The sequence below is a fragment of a genome, unplaced genomic scaffold (genome assembly GCF_019419815.1).
Source record: "Pyrus x bretschneideri cultivar Hongxiangsu unplaced genomic scaffold, Pyrus_bretschneideri_v1 Contig6, whole genome shotgun sequence".
Classification (NCBI taxonomy): domain Eukaryota; kingdom Viridiplantae; phylum Streptophyta; class Magnoliopsida; order Rosales; family Rosaceae; genus Pyrus; species Pyrus x bretschneideri.
Genome location: NW_025999798.1, coordinates 8,121,813 through 8,141,594, shown reverse-complemented (window position 1 = coordinate 8,141,594; position 19,782 = coordinate 8,121,813). Strand labels below are relative to the sequence as shown.

At 37.7% G+C, this 19,782-nt stretch overlaps 5 protein-coding genes across 5 annotated transcripts; all 5 read left to right on the top strand.

The window, feature by feature from the left end:
- Positions 1-129: 129 nt before the first annotated feature.
- On the top strand, positions 130-3,457 carry LOC103943668 (UDP-glucuronic acid decarboxylase 2). Its single transcript, XM_009354008.3, has 7 exons — positions 130-874; positions 1,227-1,374; positions 1,618-1,697; positions 1,845-1,928; positions 2,014-2,088; positions 2,826-2,918; positions 3,017-3,457. The coding sequence occupies exons 1-7, from the start codon at positions 236-238 to the stop codon at positions 3,233-3,235; spliced, it is 1,338 nt and encodes a 445-aa protein (XP_009352283.2). The 5' UTR covers positions 130-235; the 3' UTR covers positions 3,236-3,457.
- A 2,159-nt stretch (positions 3,458-5,616) lies between these two features.
- Positions 5,617-10,032, top strand: LOC103943670 (eukaryotic translation initiation factor 2 subunit gamma). Its single transcript, XM_009354009.3, has 9 exons — positions 5,617-5,775; positions 6,394-6,569; positions 6,703-6,764; positions 7,509-7,621; positions 7,697-7,799; positions 8,155-8,382; positions 8,461-8,679; positions 8,935-9,195; positions 9,542-10,032. Exons 2-9 carry the CDS (start codon positions 6,464-6,466, stop codon positions 9,842-9,844), a joined length of 1,395 nt encoding a protein of 464 aa, XP_009352284.1. The 5' UTR covers positions 5,617-5,775; positions 6,394-6,463; the 3' UTR covers positions 9,845-10,032.
- A 153-nt stretch (positions 10,033-10,185) lies between these two features.
- Positions 10,186-12,448, top strand: LOC103943725 (phylloplanin-like). Its single transcript, XM_009354065.2, is given in 3 exon segments — positions 10,186-11,728; positions 11,730-11,877; positions 12,100-12,448. Coding segments are annotated over 3 exon segments (447 nt in total). The 5' UTR covers positions 10,186-11,698; the 3' UTR covers positions 12,369-12,448.
- A 2,238-nt stretch (positions 12,449-14,686) lies between these two features.
- LOC103943671 (phylloplanin) lies at positions 14,687-16,029 on the top strand. Its single transcript, XM_009354010.3, has 2 exons — positions 14,687-15,149; positions 15,516-16,029. The coding sequence occupies exons 1-2, from the start codon at positions 14,957-14,959 to the stop codon at positions 15,803-15,805; spliced, it is 483 nt and encodes a 160-aa protein (XP_009352285.1). The 5' UTR covers positions 14,687-14,956; the 3' UTR covers positions 15,806-16,029.
- Positions 16,030-17,391: 1,362 nt separating this feature from the next.
- LOC103943672 (late embryogenis abundant protein 41) lies at positions 17,392-18,108 on the top strand. Its single transcript, XM_009354011.3, has 2 exons — positions 17,392-17,606; positions 17,709-18,108. Exons 1-2 carry the CDS (start codon positions 17,554-17,556, stop codon positions 17,947-17,949), a joined length of 294 nt encoding a protein of 97 aa, XP_009352286.2. The 5' UTR covers positions 17,392-17,553; the 3' UTR covers positions 17,950-18,108.
- The last annotated feature ends 1,674 nt before the right edge of the window (positions 18,109-19,782 follow it).

Genomic DNA, 19,782 nt, shown 5'->3' with positions numbered 1-19,782 from the left:
ACCCACCAATCGCGCGCCTTAGAACGATTATCCGGCCAAATTTCATGCATGAAAGTCCCCATTTACCCACCACTTCCACCCAAAAAACTCCTCTCCCCATCCCCACCCACACTACCCCTCCCTCCCTCTATCCCTCCCCACATGCTCCTCTTCTGCCCACCCTTTCCATTCTTCATCTCTCCAAAAACTTCCCCATCAAAAGTCTGAAAACTAGACAGAAATCCAAGTGAAAATTATGGCCAGCAGCTCCGATAATCTGTCATTAGTTCACAGAACCCAACATAATCAACAAAATGACGACCAATCACAACCCGTTCTCGAACCACAAACCAACCACAAGCCTCCCCATTCCTCCGCCAACCCCATTCGATACATGCTCCGCGAGCAGCGTTTTATCTTCGTCCTCATTGGTGTCGCCATCGCTGTTTTCTTCTTCACCACCTTCCTGGCATCGAACCCACTAGTGGAATCCGTTCACGACCCTCGTCTCGAATCCGGATTAGGTTCTGATAAGCCGGGTATTGATCAACCGGCCAACCCTATCCGGAGGGTGCTGTTGGAGACGCGGAATGTGGGAGGGAAGGTACCGCTGGGGATGAGGAAGAAGAACATGAGGATTGTTGTGACGGGTGGGGCCGGGTTCGTGGGGAGCCACCTCGTGGACCGTCTGATCGCGAGAGGGGACAGCGTGATCGTGCTGGATAATTTTTTTACCGGGAGGAAGGAGAACTTGGCGCACCACTTCGGGAACCCGAAGTTCGAGCTGATTCGACACGACGTGGTCGAGCCGATATTGTTGGAGGTTGACCAGATCTACCACCTCGCTTGCCCGGCATCCCCTGTGCATTACAAGTTCAATCCGGTCAAGACAATTATATCCTGTCTTCTCTTGTTTCTATTTTTATTTCTTGTGCTTGTATGCATGGTTGGTATTTATTACATGCATTTTTTTGTGATAACTATAATATTATGACATGGAGTAATGCTAGGGAGACTAAATTTGTAGACAAAATTTTAAAAACTAAAGGACATGGAAGTTGATGATTGGTTTATTACTTAAACGTTGATAAACGTGCATATTCCTATTGGTGACACATCATTTAATTTTGCAAATTTAAGCATTACCCTTATGACATGCTTTAACACGTAAAATTTTTAATTTCTTGTTTGTGGTGAATGTGTATTTGCCTGAGGTCCTTAATTTGTTGTCTGAGCTGGGGTTTCACAAGACAAATGTGGTGGGAACACTGAACATGCTTGGACTGGCAAAAAGGGTTGGTGCACGCTTCTTGCTGACAAGCACCAGTGAGGTTTACGGTGACCCCTTGCAGCACCCTCAGGTCGAGTCCTACTGGGGTAATGTCAACCCCATCGGTGAGTCACTCTCCCTCTCTCTGTCTCCGCTCGACCCCGATATGATGAAACTCTACGAGAATATCAAACTATACCACGTTTACTAATCACATTACTGATGTTTGTTTCAATAGCGAGACGAGTAAAATATGTACTGTATTTACTTGGTTGCATTGCTCACAAAAAATTCACGGTGAAATATATAATCAGCAACGCGATCGGTAAATTAATGATTTCATAGATGCTTTCTGTTCGCATTGGCAGGTGTACGGAGCTGCTACGATGAGGGAAAACGCACAGCAGAGACTCTGACCATGGACTACCACAGAGGCCTTGGCATTGAGGTCACATTATTTTCTCTCATATTATTTCTCTCCTTGTCATTTGGTTATATGTATCTCGGTTTCAAATGATTCTAGATCACACCCAAAACTTGAGACGAATATTAAAATAGTTGCACTTAGGGTTCTAATGTATAGAATGTCGTGCAGGTGAGGATTGCTCGGATTTTCAACACTTATGGACCGCGTATGTGCATCGATGATGGTCCTGTTGTTAGCAATTTCGTAGCTCAGGTGAGCAGTTTTATACTTGTAATGTTGTTTTAGGCCTTGTTACATCTTTTTCCCGACAAATTTGATGTCTCTGTGGAATATACAGGCATTAAGGACTGAGCCATTGACAGTTTATGGAGATGGCAAGCAAACCAGAAGTTTCCAATACGTTTCTGACTTGGTACTATAATTCTTCTCCTTTATTCCGTTAATGCACTAATTAACTATGAATTTCTAATTGCTATTTTACATTAATCACGTCTCTGTCTAAATTAGCATTAAGGTCAAAGGTGGTTATAGACTATTTTGTTACTGTTTTAAAGTGAAGGTTGTATGGGAGTCTTTGTATATATGAGTCTCTGTCACTGCAGCATATACATTAAATCATTAATCCTTCTGCAGAATTTTCCACAAAGAGGCAAGTGGTGATTGTCCTCTCTTAGTCATGGGATCTGATACAGGAGAAAATTGTGTTCACATTTTCTGATTAGAACAACTCTCACACTGAGTGAGATAAGCGTGATGTCGAATGAAATCAAAATACATAATGCCTCATGATTTTGTGAAAGATACTTTACGAGTAACGTGATCAGACACTCTACTTAATTTTTTCTCATGATAGAGGCCACAACCATATTCGGATAGTAATTTATGCACGACTAATGTTGGAATGCAATTTTCTCGGACATAGTATGAAGACAATGGTGTGTGTCCTTATATTGGTGTAGGTTTGGCTAGACGTTTTCCAGTGTACTTACTTAGGCCGTGTCTAAACCCGTCAGATCTGAGAAGTCCGGCCCATCAAACGAACCCTAGCAACCACTGAAAATGCTTATGGTAGCAATTCCTCTTGATTCAAACAATTAAAACTGAAATGTACTTAACAATTTGTGTCGTGCATTGCTTATGTGGAACTAGGTCGAGGGTCTAATGCGGCTGATGGAAGGAAATCATGTAGGCCCTTTCAACCTTGGCAACCCTGGCGAATTCACCATGCTAGAACTTGCCCAGGTAAAATTAATCAAACTCATTAACTATTTAAACAAACAATTCACAACTCGAAGTCTCGAGTTTGAATTCCTGCTCCTTACTCCTGCTTGTATGTACAGGTTGTGCAAGACACAATAGATCCAAATGCGAAGATAGAGTTCAGGCCCAACACAGAGGACGACCCGCACAAGAGGAAGCCGGACATTTCCAAGGCTAAGGAGCTTCTAGGGTGGGAGCCCACCGTGTCCCTCCGCAAGGGGTTGCCGCTCATGGTTACAGACTTCAGGCAGCGTATTTTTGGTGACTCTAAGGATAGAGATGCAGGCTCCGCTATGTGATGTTTTTGTATTAGATTTTTTATGTATTTCGAGGAAAAATATAGGAGAATTCAGAAAAAAAGAAAAGAAAAGAAAAAGATATATAGATGTGGAAAATAAAGTTAGAATTAAATTGAGTTTCTAATATATTATATATTTAGTGTTTCTTGGTTAATTACTCTTTATAGGAATAAAACTTGGCATTCTTGCATATGCCAATGGAAGATTATTGTGAGAATTGTATAGGGATCAATATATATATATATATATATATATATATATATATATATATTATGGAGTTTTGTTCGTTTCAATTTCGATATTTATATTTTTTTTTTTTGTCAAACGATATATTTTGTTAGACTAGATGTTAAATTAGCCATCGACAGAATTTGAACCCATGTCGTCATGCAATGATTCAACATCTTTCCACAATTGCGGTAAAATGCCACTTGTCAATATTTGTCCTGCTGATTTAGTTGTATTTTTTAATTTTGTTGGAAGATGTAACATGTTTGAATCTTGTATCATTTTAATCTAGACTTTTGTTTTTATTTACTTTCAATTATGTACTCATATCTTCGTACCCGCTATGCGTTGCACTAACATGCTAGTAAAATTTATTAATTTATCTCTAATGAAATATAGATTTATATCAAACCGAGACTAGATTAACAACATGTTTATCTATCTAGAATTGAGAAAGTCATGTATTTGAGAAAATATAAATGATAACGAGAATGAGGTCAACTACTTTTCCCTACTCGATCAAATTCATAATTTTTTAAGTATTGAATTACGTTTTTAGTGTGGAAACGACATATTTGATAGGATAACGCTAGAGAGATCAAAATTTTAAATAAAATTTGCAAACCAAATGATATGTCACCAATAGCATATCAAACACATTTCTACGTCTTGTGAGTTTGTGCTTTGCATTTCCCGCAACTGGGTGGTTCATTTTAAATCTCATTGCACTTCGAAGTTGTTGGCTTTGTATCTTTTGCATCTCAAGCAAAACAAAAGCGTTTTATTATAGTGGCTATAACTTAGTGGTTAAAAGCGGTTATTCTTTCTCCCGAGTCAAGTGCTCAAACTTCTTTTTCATCAACTTTGTATAAAATGAAAATCCCAACAAAAATAATCATCATTTAGATCCCCTTGTTTTGGCCTATCCGAATTTGTTTTCAAGATCTTGGCAGTGCGAACCTTGGCATGTCTATAAAGAAAAGAATTTTGTGACAGATAGTTTAGCGATATATAGTCTTGTTTTAGATTTAGGTAATTTTTATTTTGATACTCCTCCTTCTTGTTCAGTTAGTTTTATTCGTGAGAATCAAAGGTATATTATTGAGTAGGTTTGTTTGGGCTCTTGCTTTTAGCCTTGTTTATCAACCAAAAAAACCCCAGCGAAAATAAGCTACTATTTTTCTTTTGGGTTTCAACAACAAATATGTCAAATATAATGTGGTGAAACATATGGGTGGGTTCAAAAAATCAAAAATCGAAAAAAAAACAGACCGAACATTGAATCGAAATAGAAAAATTGAAAACCGAAAAAGAAAAAATCGAACCGAACGGAACGTTGTTAGTTCGGTTTTGGTTTTGGAGGTTTAGAAACCGAACTGAACCATTTCAGACAAAATCGAGCTTGGATGGAACCGAATCCCTTTACACTTTGTGAATGTATGCCCATTTTTGTGAAACTTTGTTGCCAAGTTTGAAACTAAGCCTAGGCTTTTCCAAGGAGCATACTTAGTTCAATTAGGGAGGACATTTCATTGGTTATAGAGGAAAGTTTTGGAAGGCTTTGGAACTTGGAATAGCTTCTCTATTTGTTTGCTTTTTGAATGGATACGGTGACCATTTTTCTTTGCACTTGAGGTTGTTGATAGCATAAGATTGGTTTATATGATCTTGTATATGTACACAACTACCTTCCCATTATTCCACTTTCCCCATTTTCTTATTATTAGTCTACCAATGCAAGCCTATTTTCTAAATTCCATATTCAAAAAATGATCAAGTTTTGTAAAATAAAAAAATCGAAACTGTACCAAACCGAACCGAAAAAAATCAAAAGAAAATTGATCCGAACCAAATGAAACCGAACCCATCCCTTGTCAAACATAACTCTTTTCATTTGAGTAGTACTTCATTTACCATTTATTTGTACCATCTCTTTAACAGAAGTAAAACTCATCAACATATGTGGGTCCCATTTGTTACATCTGTTAGAGAGACAATATGAATGATGGTGGGAATAGACGGTAAAAATAACAATTTTGTTTTTACCCAAAAAATAAAAAAAAATAAAATAAAATAAAATAAAATCCCCGGTCTAGTGGGCCTAAGCCAGACGGAAATGCACTACCAAACCAGTGCCTCGGTTAACTATCAAATAACGAAAACACCCTCAGTAACATTTTGCGAACGTGGAGATGCCAGCGAATAACCCTTAAACCTGTGCAGGCTGTGTTTCTCTCTCTCTCTCTCTCTCTATACAGCTCAACAGAAAACCTCGCTCACTCTCGTCGTCTTGCCCTAACTCCATCGTCCAGGTCCGTACCAATCTCTCTCTCTCTCTACAGAAACTGATATTTCTTTTTTGTTTTTTTAATTTTTTTAATTTTTTTTATATTTTTATTGTGAGATTTTCGAGCTGTTTGATTTGGGTGTGTTATTTTTTGAGTTTTTCAGAATCGAAATTTTATTGCTATTTTATTATCAGTTTGTTATTTTTCTGGTGTAAAAGAGGAGCATTTTTGTAGATAATACTTTATAGAAAATTTAGGGTTTTGGCATCTTGGTTCCGTACTGTGGTTTTTACTGTTGGCCGCCGTCAATGGATCCCGCTGAAATTTAGGGTTTTAATCTTGTCCTTTGTTATTTTATTGGTCATTTTGTACAAAATGGTTTTTGTCATCTGGAAATAGATGGGATTTTCTTCTGAAATGAATGTTTCTAGTATAAATTTAGTTATCTTTTCACTGTTACCGTTTTATTCATGATCTTGTTCATGGTAAATTTGATGTGGTATTGCACTAAATACTTGGAGGGTTTTGTACCAAATACTATTACAATTGCATACTGGTTTTCACTTTGAAAAGAATTGTGGCAGCGGTGTCCGTTTTCAACTGAGTCTTATTGTTAATCAACAATTTGGGTGATTTATGCAGTCTTTCACAGTTTGGATTTCGTCACCCTTGATACCACCCAGTTAGCTGATTACTTCAAGTAACTGTCAAAATGTCGAGGAAAGGTTTGATGGAGCAAGACCTGAGTAAACTGGATGTAACAAAGTTGCATCCACTCTCGCCTGAAGTTATATCTCGTCAGGCGACTATCAATATTGGTAATCTTAACTCAGATGTTTAAACTGCTCTGAGATTATTATGGCCATTGTTATATTGATTTGACCATCATTTGTTTGTTGGTACCATGTCGTAATTTTGCACTTATTTGGATTTATATGAGTTGCCTTTCAGGTACTATTGGTCATGTGGCTCATGGAAAGTCAACAGTTGTAAAAGCAATTTCTGGTGTTCAGGTGATTAGTTGTTTCCGTTTTGCATTTGATACTGTTTACGTCTTTTCTGTTTATTTATGCCTGGACATTGTAAAGACAAGCAAGCATGTGTTTCCACTCGTGAAGGTGTACAAAAGTTGTATCTGGTTGTCGCTGCTTATTCTCTTTGAGCTACTAATGCACGCTCACAGCCAAGGAAAAATATATTAGGAAAATGTTCTCTCGGATACTAATGTGTTATATTTGCGGGATAAGAGAATTTAGGTTGTTGAGCATCATTGTATTTCTACATCTCACTACGAAAAGTGACTAATCATTTCAGATGGCTACAGATCATATACTTTTTATTCTTGGTGGAGATATGTCTTAAGTTGAGCGTTAAAATGGAAGCTATCTAATAGTATGGAGTATGTTATCCAGGATGATAATTTGTTTAGTATGAGATAGTAGGGATAAATGTAACCTTACCCTACAGGTTTGATAGTTTGGTGCTATCAAAATAAATTCAATATTGTCTTTGGTTACTGGAGATATGTCAACAGTGCTCTGATTTTTTCATTTCACTGTTGCTAAGTTGCTTTATGTACGAAAACCTTAAGCTATTGGCTAAAGCTCTAGTAGTGTATCTCACTAACCACAATAATTGGTTTGTCAGTTTGAGCTATATTTCTCTAGCTTATATGTGTTGTGAGCATTTAAGCTTGGATATGCCAATGCAAGTTTATATCTTTAAGAAATTAAAAATCGAACATTAATGGTATGCAGACTGTTCGTTTTAAAAATGAGCTGGAGCGCAACATTACTATCAAGCTTGGATATGCCAATGCAAAGATATACATGTGTGAAGATGAGCGGTGCCCTCGACCTATGGCCTACAAGTAGGCATCCAGTTAATGTAATTGTCTTTGATCACATTCTACCATTTTCTTAACGTTTATTCATTTCTTTATTAGGGCATATGGAAGTGGAAAGGAAGACGCTCCTCTCTGTGATGTTCCTGGATTTGAGAACTGCAGGATGAAATTGTTGAGACATGTATCTTTTGTAGATTGCCCGGTAAGGCTTTGTGGTGAAATTTTTGTGCCATAATATTTATGACTACACTAAACTGTTGTGAATAAATGGTGGTGTGTACCTGGTCATCCTTGCTTAATAAGAGGATCTGATAGCTTGATACTTTGTGTTGATCAATTATATATTGTCTGAGTGGATCTTAGTTTTTGTTTGCTGTACTCATGGATAACATGTTATTTAGTAGGATCGACGTAAGGTTTTTCCCATGGGATCTTGCTACATTTTATTAGTTGCAAGAGACTTTCTCTATTAAATGATTGTCATCTTTCGCATTGTTTTTCTTGGTTTGATTTTGTTATGTTTCTTAAAAAGTTATTTATTTCATACTTTATTATAGGGTCACGATATTCTTATGGCTACTATGCTTAACGGTGCCGCGATTATGGATGGAGCATTGCTTCTCATTGCTGCTAACGAAAGCTGTCCGCAACCACAAACTTCTGAGCATCTGGCTGCTGTTGAAATTATGCGTCTTCAACATATTATTATCCTTCAGAATAAAGTTGATCTCATTCAGGAGAATGTGGCCATCAACCAACATGAGGCAATCAGGAAGTTTATTCAGGTAAGTTCCTTTGGAGCATTTTTTTTTTCTTCTGGTTTATTGGTCTCAGTCCATTAATCATTAAACATTGTGTACCAGGGAACTGTAGCTGATAATGCACCAGTGGTGCCAATTTCTGCACAGTTGAAGTATAATATTGATGTGGTGTGTGAATACATTGTCAAAAAGATCCCCATTCCAGAAAGGAACTTTATCTCACCTCCCAATATGATTGTTATACGTTCTTTTGACGTCAATAAACCTGGGTACGAGGTTGATGAGATTAGAGGTGGTGTAGCTGGTGGAAGTATCCTCAGGGTATGTCTTTTATTGTTATATTTTGTCAAAAGTGTACAGTTTTCTATGATTTCCATTGAGTGTCAGCTCTCGGCATCTGAGGTTTCCTTTTTCCTTTTCTGGTCTCATTCTAAGTTAGTAGTGGAATTTTGGGTCGGGAAAATATGCACACATATCTTGATTGGATGATAATTTGCGGAATTTTGGAATGTTTCTTAAGTAGTTAGTTCCATACATCTTTCATGAATAACATATTTGACAATGTGGTTGTGGTAGGGTGTTCTGAAAGTGAACCAATTTATCGAGGTTCGTCCTGGGATTGTTGTTAAAGACGAGAGTGGAAACATCAAGTGCACACCAATATATTCTAGAATTGTCTCATTATATGCTGAGCAAAATGAGTTGCAATTTGCGGTGCCAGGAGGTCTTATTGGTGTTGGGACAACCATGGATCCCACTTTGACACGTGCTGATAGATTAGTGGGTCAAGTTCTTGGTGAAGTTGGGTCACTCCCTGAAGTATTTGTTGAGCTTGAGGTAAGGGATTGCTGCTACAATAATGCTTTATACTTTGTTAAAACTTGAGGAGATGTTTCTAAGAGAATGGCTAACTTGTGTGTGCGTGCGCATCTTCATTCATGAGCTTGTTGACGGTGCATTTTGTTTTACATTTGATAATGCGACTGTTGTGTAACTTTGGTATAATATTGGCTTTCTAACCGTACTCTCTTGTTTATTCTTTATTGGATTTTTTAGCATGTTGATTCTTTCGGGGTCTTTTGTTTCTTGTTTTCTCATCCCAAACTAGACAAATCTTGTTTATCAGAAGCGGTTGTCAAGCATAAATCCTTGGTGTTGATGAAGATTGTGGTATAATTTGCAGGTCAACTTCTTCTTGTTGAGAAGGCTTCTGGGGGTCAGGACAAAGGGGTCCGAGAAGCAGGGAAAGGTTTCAAAGCTGGTCAAGGGGGAGATCCTCATGTTGAATATAGGATCCATGTCTACAGGGGCTAGGGTTCTTGCTGTAAGGAACGATTTGGCAAAGTTGCAACTCACGTCTCCAGTTTGCACCAGCAAAGGAGAGAAAATTGCGCTCAGTCGACGAGTTGAGAAGCACTGGCGTCTTATTGGGTGGGGTCAGATTCAAGCTGGAACTACCCTTGATATCCCACCGTGCCCAATTTGAGTTGAATTTGGTAAGACAGGAGAAAGCAAGAAAACTAGTAAGACAGCTAAAGAGTAGGCAAGATGTGGAAAGTCAGCAAGTTATTGGGAACCATTTTTGTCAAATGGAAGGAAAAACATTGTTTGGCGGATCATTGTCGTTTTTGTTTTGTTTCTTTGATTTTTGATAAAATTATACTTTCATCTGCATTATTAGCTCCTTGCATTACGTTATACATGTTAGGTATGGTCCCTTGATCCTTAAACACTTAAGGCTGCATACTCTCTAGTTTGGAACCTCCCTGGGATATGCACGGTATCGAAGAAACTTTTGTTTCCGTATCTGCTCAAGGTTTTTCTCTATTCCTTGTATAACTGCTCTCCCTCCAGCATCTTTGCAGAAATGCTCAAAAAGTTTTCTTAAAATCCAGTACGTGAATCTTCCTCCTCCTTCCGCTCCGTACCTTTTGGCCGAGTATCGAACCCCATTGCGAAAATGCTCCGAAATTGGTACTATGTCCTGTAATACACAGGCACGAGAATGATCATCTTGCCCTTTGATATAAAAAATACAGGATCAACCTTCACTTGGAAAGTTGAAAGCGGTACCAGCAAACTAAAGTTAGGTATTTACTCAAAGGTGTAAAACGTACAAGGCTTGCAAAAGATATGATGAAGATCTTCTAAATGGGTGGAGTTCCTTTTCGCTTTTGTGCTTAGTTGATTTTTCTTTCTTTAGTGCTCGCGTGGCAACATGCGAGTGGCTGAATTTTGGCCATTCAGGTATTTGACTTTGATGGGCTATATTCGTGAACAAAAATTCAATGATGCTCCAAGGTATCATATTCTCCGAAACACCATAGAAAAAATCTCTTCCGTGAATATGATTTCAGGTGCAAAGCCTCTACTTAGTGATTAATTTGGTCTTTCAACTGAACGCATAGCTAAGGTTTGTTCATGGATTTACGGAAGGTGTGTTCTACATCAAGGGTGCTTTTAAGTTTTGTTATTGCTTATTGTAGGTAAATTTCACTTATATTAAAGTGTGTGCCGTTGATTGTATCAATTTTTGTGTCTAAATAACATTACCTTCTAGTTTTTATTACATCACATACTATAGTGTGCTAATTATTTATTTAGCTTCATGTTTGCGACAATTAAAAGAATACTATATAAGAGATGTTATTTGTAAGTAGTGGGTTGTCTTGGTGATTAGGACTTTTATTTTACTCATTGTGTTCTGGTTTAAATTATACTCCTAACCTTAGTATAAGCTAGTGTAGAATATCACTTGTGGTAAAAAAAATATTTGAGTAATGTTATTTAAGCACACAAGACTGATCGCCTTATTGATATTTTCTCAAATAAAAATGGGTTCCTCAGTATAGTATAGTAGCATAGTACTCCACATATATCAATTATTGTAATTAGTTTTGTGTGTCTAAATAACACTATTTATTAAAATATATATGCCCTATCAAAGAGCTCAACGATGAGATCAAATTGTTGACTTGTAGGGTGAAGCTTCATCCGATAAGGCGGCCTGCATGCATGGTGACGTACAACGAGCTGCATGGGAACTACAATTTTGTTATTATGGCCATAACTTACGATTTTCCGGATCACCGAAAAGTGAATCTGTTAAACTTCTAACACAAACTTCCGAAGAGAGCAGAATTCAGTTATTGCATGCATGTTTGCCAGATATGAAAAGAAAAACAAATACAGCAACTTGCCCTCCTGCAGATTGCAATGGCCTATAAATAATCGGTTGCCCTCCACAGCAATTGTGCGCAAGAAAAAGTCTGCAACTTATCAAAGCAAGAAGGAGAAGTAGTCGTTTAACATATAGATTGCTATGTAATCCAATTGAGCAATGGCCTTCAAAAGCATTCTGTTTGTGTCCCCTCTTGGTTGCTGCTGTGGTAATTCCACTAGCTCAATCCCAAATCATCCCTGCCCTTCTTAGTGTAATCCGCATTGACGGGATTCTGTATTGCACTGTCAATGGCAATGTCGGTCCCGGTGGCCCCAACGCTACCCCAGTTTTCGCAAGTAAGTTAGTTTGTTCACTTGTTTAACTTTCACCACGTACGGGTCGTTTAATAACCATCTTGTTTTTAATTTGAATCACATTACACATCTTCAAATATTATACCATATTCTCATGTTACACTATAGACAAATGTTTAACTTGATCAATAGTCGAAAGTCGAAACCAGACAATTTGGCAAGAGAATAGTTTCCTTGACATAGTTTTTTTATGTTTTCTTGTAGATGCTACCGTCCAGCTTCAGTGTGATTCTGGGAACAACGTTGTTTCAACTGTAACAACTACTGGTTCAGGAGTCCTTTCAATCTTGCTGGACTCCATAAACTATCTTCTCTCTTCACTTTTATCTACCTGCAGGCTTGTGGTTACCACCCCACTCGCCAGCTGCAACGTTAACTTGTCTCCGACCGGAATTCTCACATCAGCTTTGCAGTTCGTCGGAAACACCGTCGTCAATGTCGCTCCAGTTGGGTTCGTCCTCCATATTAATTAACTAAGACCACGGGCCTTAATTAGTTTAAAGAATAACGTGGCATCCATGCGGCTGTTTCTTAATTACATTTTTCATGTATGAATAAGGTCAATTAAGGGTGTAACACCTTTGATTTCCAAATATTTCTGTTATCATCAACTCCTTGTTAATGTCATGGTTTGTGTGGTCATGTTTAATGTGATATATTATAAAAAATGTTTAACGTGATATATAACCACGTTCAGTTCAAGAATTTTGTATTCTACTTACTAATTCGAACAGTCAGTTTTTAGGTCTTTCACTCAAAATTATCTCAAAAGAAAAATCACTCAAAGTGGAAACGCTATATTTATAGAAAGCAAATGCTAAGAGATGGGTAATGCTAGAGAGACTAATTACTTCAACCATATTTTGTAGCCAACAGACTCGTTTGGAAGTGCTTTTAAAATAGTTAAAAGTGATTTTGGTGAAAATGTTTTTAGAATCAATCTTTAGTAGAAATGCAAATGAATACTGAAAAAACACTTAAAATGCTTCAAAAGCATGAAGCATTTCAAGTGCTTTTAGAATCCAATTCTTTTTTTTTTTTTCAAAAAATGTTTTTAGTCATTTTAATAGCGCTTTCAAACGAGCCCTAAATTATGTGTTAGTTATTATTGGATTTCTATAAATCATTAAAGAAGGTTTCCAACCATCAATCGTCACATCACAGTCTATAAAATATGATCTAAAAACATGATCTTTAACATTTTCGGATAAGAGATTAATTAATAGAAAAAGTACCAACAAATATATATTAACTTTAATTTTGAAGTAATTAAGTACAACTTCATACTCATGAGTATTGACATGATTCAATGAATATTTACTCTGAAAGAAGTATGAAATTAATAGTATAATATACAGATAAGTATATAGCATGTCGACCAGCTCAACCTGACTTATATAAATAAGTCCAATCATACTTTATGTCATGTTTATGAAATTTTTTTTAGCATGTTCCATATGAAGCCTAAGTCTCCGAAAGATAACAAATACAACTTATCAAATAACTATTTCACTTATGAATTTGATAAGGGAATATACAAATAAGTACATAACGTGTCGGCCCAGCTCTACTTGATTAATTTAAAATTGGCCTAATCATACTTTTATGTTGTGCTCGTGAATGTTATGGGCATTATGGAGTTCCAAGGGGTGACAAATACAACTCATTAGAGGTCATAAACAAGCATTTTTAGCGTCCCACTCTCTACACTCAAGCAAAACCACCTCAAAGTAATGCAGTTTGGTTTCTTGTAAGTTTTGTACATCACAGGAACAAAGAAATGGTACAGAAGATCACAACATGAGCACTCCTGTTAAAAAGAAACACGTCGAATCAATTAGAAGATGGGGTCATCAATGGGCCGGGCTAGACTAGCTCAGCTCAGTTTATATGGGCCTGAGCCGGGCCTGGCTTAGTCAATGTTAAGTGATATTAGCAGGCCATGTTGAGCCGAGCTACAATGAAATTCAAAACCCGGCCCTAGCCCGTCAAATAGGCTTTCGTGGGCCAGAGCAAGAGAGTTGAAAAGTTCGAACAACCCCTAATATATGAGTCCGGATCCTTGCCAGATTCTTTTTATGAGGATCTCGAGAATCCGTTAATCATGTCCGTTCATTGTACATCATGTGGTCAAAAATTATTTTAAATATTTTATTTAAAAATAAACATAAACAGTACTTGACAAAAACTAACCGCACGATGTACGATAAACGGACACGATACACAGATGTCTAGGATCCTCACCAAAAGGATCCGGAGAGGATCCTGTTGGCTAATATATGGCATGTGCAAGACTGCGTGCTCTTTTATCTATGTATCACCTTACTTCATTGTCAAAGAGTCGACGAAGATCTAATGCGTATGCAGTATATTCCATCTTTCTTAGTGGATGCCCGCAGCCAGAAGCAACTTGATTTTGTAGCTGCCCGGATCATGGGGTCATTACATTTAAGTCGAAACAAATCGGTCAAATTAATAACGTTTAGGTTTAGGGCCATACAAGTGTATATATATACAGAGTATGGACCTAGCTACTTATAACTTTCTGAAGTAAATTGAAGACCACGTATTCTGGGTGGGTAAAAAGTTCGAACTAACCTTTTACATCTTGGTTGTCCATGCCATACGGACTCGCCAATTAATGCAATTTGTCACAAAGCAACCAAGGTCTCATATTATTGACAAACTAATTAGGGCATACTAGCTACCTCAGTGAGATTGAATGGAAGAAACTTGGCTTAAATAGTAGGGTGATGTCCACCCTCTGAGGCCGCGTGCATGACGGATGAGCTCCATGACAACAACCTTAGATTTTGACGGAAATAACTTACGACAAGAATGCTATCTTTTTTCTTCACATGATTTTCCGGATCATCCAAAAATACACAAGGAGCATTCCGAATGTCCGACGATTTAGTCAGAAAAATCTGCAGCAACTTGTCCCTCTTGCAGCTACAGAGCTTAGCCTATAAATTGGTAACCCTGCACGGCAGTTCTGCAAGCCAGTTCATCATTTGCAACTTAGCAAGAATATATACTTGAATTGGTGCACTTTGGAGCAATGGCTTTCAAAGCAACCCTCTTTGTGTTCCTCTTGGTTGCTGCAGTGGCGATAGTACTAGTTCCAATGGCAGAAGCTCAACTTGGGCTCATCAGCGGCCTCCTTGGTCTCATTCGCATACAAGGAACTCTATTCTGCACTCCCAACGGTAACGTGGGTACCGGTGGCGCTACAGCTACCCCAGTATTCTCAAGTAAGTAAATTATTTAGCTCGCTCAAGTCCAATTAACCAATCATATTTAGATTTTCTAATGCTAAGCATACCATAATTTATACCACGTTTTTATTGATGTTGATTTAATACATCACACGTCGCATCATAGTACGAATGTGTTGTAAGATTAGCATTAATGGGTTTACTCTTATAAGTTTCATCACCACAATAGTGCTCTCTTTGCATGTCTGGATGGTTATGTTTTCAGAATAAGAATCGCAGGATAGATCCTCACCATAATGTATGGGTGTATGGGCTAATATGTAGTATGACGAGAATATAAAGTCTGATAAGAAAACATTTCTAATATCACCATACATAATTTGTTATGTTTATTTGTTGTAGATGCTACTGTTCAACTGTTGTGTGGAACTGCGGGGAATGTGATTTCAACTGTGACAACTAATGGTAGCGGAATCTTTTCAATCTTATTGGACCCTCTCCAGTTTCTTCTCAATTCACTATTGTCGGATTGCAAGCTGCTGGTTAAGACACCGCTGTCCGCCTGCAACTCAAGTCTGTCCGGGTTGACTGGCCTTCTCTCATCGCCGTTGCAGTTTATCGGAAACACCATCGCTGGCCTCCTCAGCATCGTCAACATCATTCCAGTCGGCTTCAACCTCATAAATAATTAAGGGAATGATATGCACGGATATGGTCGTTGCATATGCAGTAGTGCTTCTTTTATATATAGATAAATCGATCGATAAGGTCAAAATAAGATGTAACGTTTGAATTGTACCCCCTTAGTTTGTCTTCCAAGTATTTGTTTTTGTTATGTATCCTGGTGAGCTACTGCTTAGAAGTAGTATTCTGCCAAGTAATTAATAAAGGCCATGTCTTAATACTTGTTTTCGACAATATACTGTCCACAGTTTATGCATGGCACATGCAAAAGGAGCAGAAATTGTTGCTCTCCAGAGGAAGCAAATTTTCCAAATTCTACACACACACACACAAAGACAAACATGTCTAGTTTACAAGACGGGTGTGTGCCAACTCATTCTTAATGTCTATTTACATGTATTAGAGTAAGTTAACAATGTGATCGGTTTTGAGTATCTCAGTTGATGACTATAAGTGACTTTCTCCGACATTATCCTTTCACTAGAGACGCAGCCTGATACGTACATATTTTCTCGGGGTTTCAGGTCTTCTGTTTGAATATTTTTCTTAGGACTTATAGAAGATGTTACAAGACATCTTATGAATAGGCCTAATGAAGTGAGAATCATGAGAATCATGGGTATATCATTTAACTAAAAGGTACTCCTAGCTAGCTTCACAATCCGTCTCCACTGGATCGCCAAGAGAATCAAACGCCACCGCCTGAACTTGGCTGGGTTGTGTTGTGACCTTTTGTATTCAATTGATGACGGGGGTGGACAAAATCGAACTTGGGATTTCAAGTGTACACAAGCTTGTTAATTTGAAAGTGATTTAAATAACTAAAAGCGTTTCTAGATCACTAATAATGCTTTAGATAATGTTTTTTTTAGAAAAAATTAATTGAAAGTGTTTTTTATTTTATTTTATAAAAAGCATATATACAACATGATTTTTTTCTTCAAGAAGCACTTCAACGACAATTTTAGAAAGTAATTGAATTTCAATGTGGTTCTAAAATCGCTAATAAGCATAAGTGGTTCTTAAAAACCCTTTAGTGAAGGGGCTCTGCAGGTCCCTTGATGCTGGGGTTGTGCCTGTGCCCTTGAATAGGACAAAGTCGGGCTCACCAGATTCCGCTAGACCCCCTTCCATATACAAAGCAGGTTAATCATGATCCAAGAAATTCAAGTTGGTTGGCCTTCTAAGAATGACCATGGAACGAATTTATTGTTATCGTAACGTTTCTATTCATAAAGTTAAATATAAACTATCAAATATAGTGTTGAAGTATAAGACCAATACACTATATAGCGTTGAATCTTTTATATGAAAATTGCTGTCCGTTTTCCTGTATCAAAACGTGACGGCATTTTCCATGAAAAGGTGCGTCGGAACTTGGATACAACTATATTCACACATGGCCATCACCGATTCACCTTCGTATCCTTGGTATCAAAGATATGAAATTTAGGTTGGATCATATCCTACTCACACAATAAAAAATAAGATTAAAAATTAAAAAAGGGTAACAGGTCAGCACACACGTGTTGATGGCTGAATGCCCCCATTGAGTCACATAGATTTTACCCTCCCTATATAACTTAACAGAAACCCTAAACCTCCTCCTCCCCTTCGCCACCGCCACCACAAAGAGAGCCGAAGAAGCGAACAAGGGAAAGGAAGTACTTTCTTTTCTCCTGTTCTCTGACTCGCTGCTCTCTCTCTCTCTCTCTCTCTCTCTCTCTCTCTCTCTCTCTCTAAAACTTCTTATCCAATGGCTGCTTCCTTCCTCTCCAAAACTAAGCCCCTCCTCCTCGCGATCCAACGGTCAGTTTTGATCTTTACGTTAACCATTTGTTTTTTTGTATTAAGTTATTTAATTTTTTTAGTTATGATGGAAATGTTGATTTATTGTTGGTGGTGGAGAAGGCGGGGTTACGCTGCAGCATCACATGGTTCGGTGGCAGCTGGATTCGGTAGGGGAGGGTCCAGGAATGCTATGGTGGAGGAGCGGGTTGCGAAAGCGATGAAGGAGCAGTCTGGACTCGGAGCTCCTTCATCTGCGTGGGCCCCGGATCCGAGAACTGGAAACTATAGGCCCGCCAATCGTGCGGACGAGACCGACCCGGTTGAGCTTCGAGAGTTGCTGTTGAACCACAAAGCAAAGTGACTACTGACTAGTTACCTTCGAAGAAAGAGCCTTGCTATTTGAGGATTATGTTTAATTAATCCAGATTATGTAAGTTGTTTAGCGTTAAGCTCAGAGTGACAGTGGTGGTGGTGTTTTTAGCCTACTAATAATCATAATAATCATGTTTTGTTATCGTAATCGCATATTCGATTTGTACTAAAGTCATTAGTAGTACTAGATTAAACAAACACAAAAACAAAACGTGGAACTTTGTCTTAGGAGCAACTATTAACAAAAGAATGAGAGATTTTTCGAGTGTATATTATGACATTTGGTGAGCCGTGCTTTTGGTACATTGAAAAATATCTTCGAAAATAACTTTGCTCATAATAAGGGGTCATATGTAGTTTACTAGGTGCAATTGGATTATAATAAGGGGTTCTAACTTAGTAACTTAATTTTGTCACAAAGTAGAACTTTGGTTAAACCACAAGGGCCATTTTAGTCCAATTTAATACTAGGAATTGCAACATTTAGTAACATATAGTTGTTAAACCTCAAAAATTAAACTTGTTTTTGTGTATCGTGATTTAAACATTACATGTGTACAATATTATTATTTGGCGATGTTGGAGCAAGTGAGCCTTTGGGCTCAATACGTGAATAAATTGATCTAGTATAATGAAGAAAGTTAATCGAGGAGGGGATTTACAAGCAATAAACCTTGAGGCTTGATCCTGAATCCAGATCATGTAAAGCAAAGGTGGAGTAACCTTAAATTCTGACTCTTTTTCCAATATACTACTAGTGACTAGTCCATGTAATTCAAAAATAGAAGAATATAACTATTTCAAATTCGTCTTTAGTAAGAATAGAATCTAAAATTTTTTACTTATAAGTGAAGAAGAATTCCATTAAACCGTAATACTAAGTGGCTAAACATATATAATTAGTTGGAAATAACATCACGGTGAAATTTCTTTTCAAACTGGAGAGGTGTCCTTGTACTGTGTTAAAGAAATCTAAACCCATGGGTATATGGGTTAAAATTACATGTACATAATGGGTCCGGTCTACCTACGTATTAATCTTCTTCTTCTTTTCTGGTTTGTATGATTCAATAAAGTCATCTCTAACCGAGGGCTGGTCAGATGGCTCGTTTTAGCTCTCTGACCCTCCAAGATATTAATATTTTAATGAATAGTACATGGTCATATTTGCCTCTGTCTCCAACCGAGGGCCAAATGGCCATAGGGCCAAACATAATTTATTATTTAAAAGCTACAACTTAAATTCAAATCCAAAGGCTAAGTGACGTCAGGATGACGTCAGCTAGCCGTTTGTAGCTAACATCATGCTGACGTCAGCTAGCTGTTGGATTTGAATTTTTTTTTTTTTGCTATAAATAGGGTGGATAGTGGGCTATATTTCACACAACTTTGAATTCAATCTATTTCAATTCAATCTTTTTCAATTCAAGTTTGCAATGAATTCCAACTTTGGATCCTCTTCATATTCCAACTGAGGGTCCTCATCCAATTCCAAATTGGAAGCAAAATGGGCACAAATGAGACGAGAAGATGAGGAGTCTGATGAAGAATTTCACGTACGACGCAACAAACAGAACTGAGCAGCAGTTATGGTTGCGACCATGGTGTGTTAGCCAATTGAAGAACAACCTCAATAGGGTGGCTCTATTGCTAGTCGCTCTTACAAACCATAAAACAGAGCGATGGCGCATGCCAATCTGATGAACAACTACTTCAACTCCAACTCGATGTACACAGAAGATGATTTCAGATGTTGCTTCCAGATAAGACGTCATGTCTTCGAGCGTTTACTTCATGATGTCCAGCAGGTCAATCCATACTT

Bases quoted from the DNA above. Each gene is read 5' to 3' on its own strand.
- LOC103943668 (XM_009354008.3), top strand. From the start codon at position 236: ATGGCCAGCAGCTCCGATAATCTGTCATTAGTTCACAGAACCCAACAT. The intron at 2,089-2,825 runs GTACTATAATTC...ATGTGGAACTAG, and splicing joins TCCAATACGTTTCTGACTTG to GTCGAGGGTCTAATGCGGCT. The intron at 2,919-3,016 runs GTAAAATTAATC...TTGTATGTACAG, and splicing joins CCATGCTAGAACTTGCCCAG to GTTGTGCAAGACACAATAGA.
- LOC103943670 (XM_009354009.3), top strand. From the start codon at position 6,464: ATGTCGAGGAAAGGTTTGATGGAGCAAGACCTGAGTAAACTGGATGTA. The intron at 6,765-7,508 runs GTGATTAGTTGT...AATGGTATGCAG, and splicing joins AAGCAATTTCTGGTGTTCAG to ACTGTTCGTTTTAAAAATGA. The intron at 7,622-7,696 runs GTAGGCATCCAG...TTTCTTTATTAG, and splicing joins CCTCGACCTATGGCCTACAA to GGCATATGGAAGTGGAAAGG.
- LOC103943671 (XM_009354010.3), top strand. From the start codon at position 14,957: ATGGCTTTCAAAGCAACCCTCTTTGTGTTCCTCTTGGTTGCTGCAGTG. The intron at 15,150-15,515 runs GTAAGTAAATTA...TATTTGTTGTAG, and splicing joins AGCTACCCCAGTATTCTCAA to ATGCTACTGTTCAACTGTTG.
- LOC103943672 (XM_009354011.3), top strand. From the start codon at position 17,554: ATGGCTGCTTCCTTCCTCTCCAAAACTAAGCCCCTCCTCCTCGCGATC. The intron at 17,607-17,708 runs GTCAGTTTTGAT...GTGGTGGAGAAG, and splicing joins CTCCTCCTCGCGATCCAACG to GCGGGGTTACGCTGCAGCAT.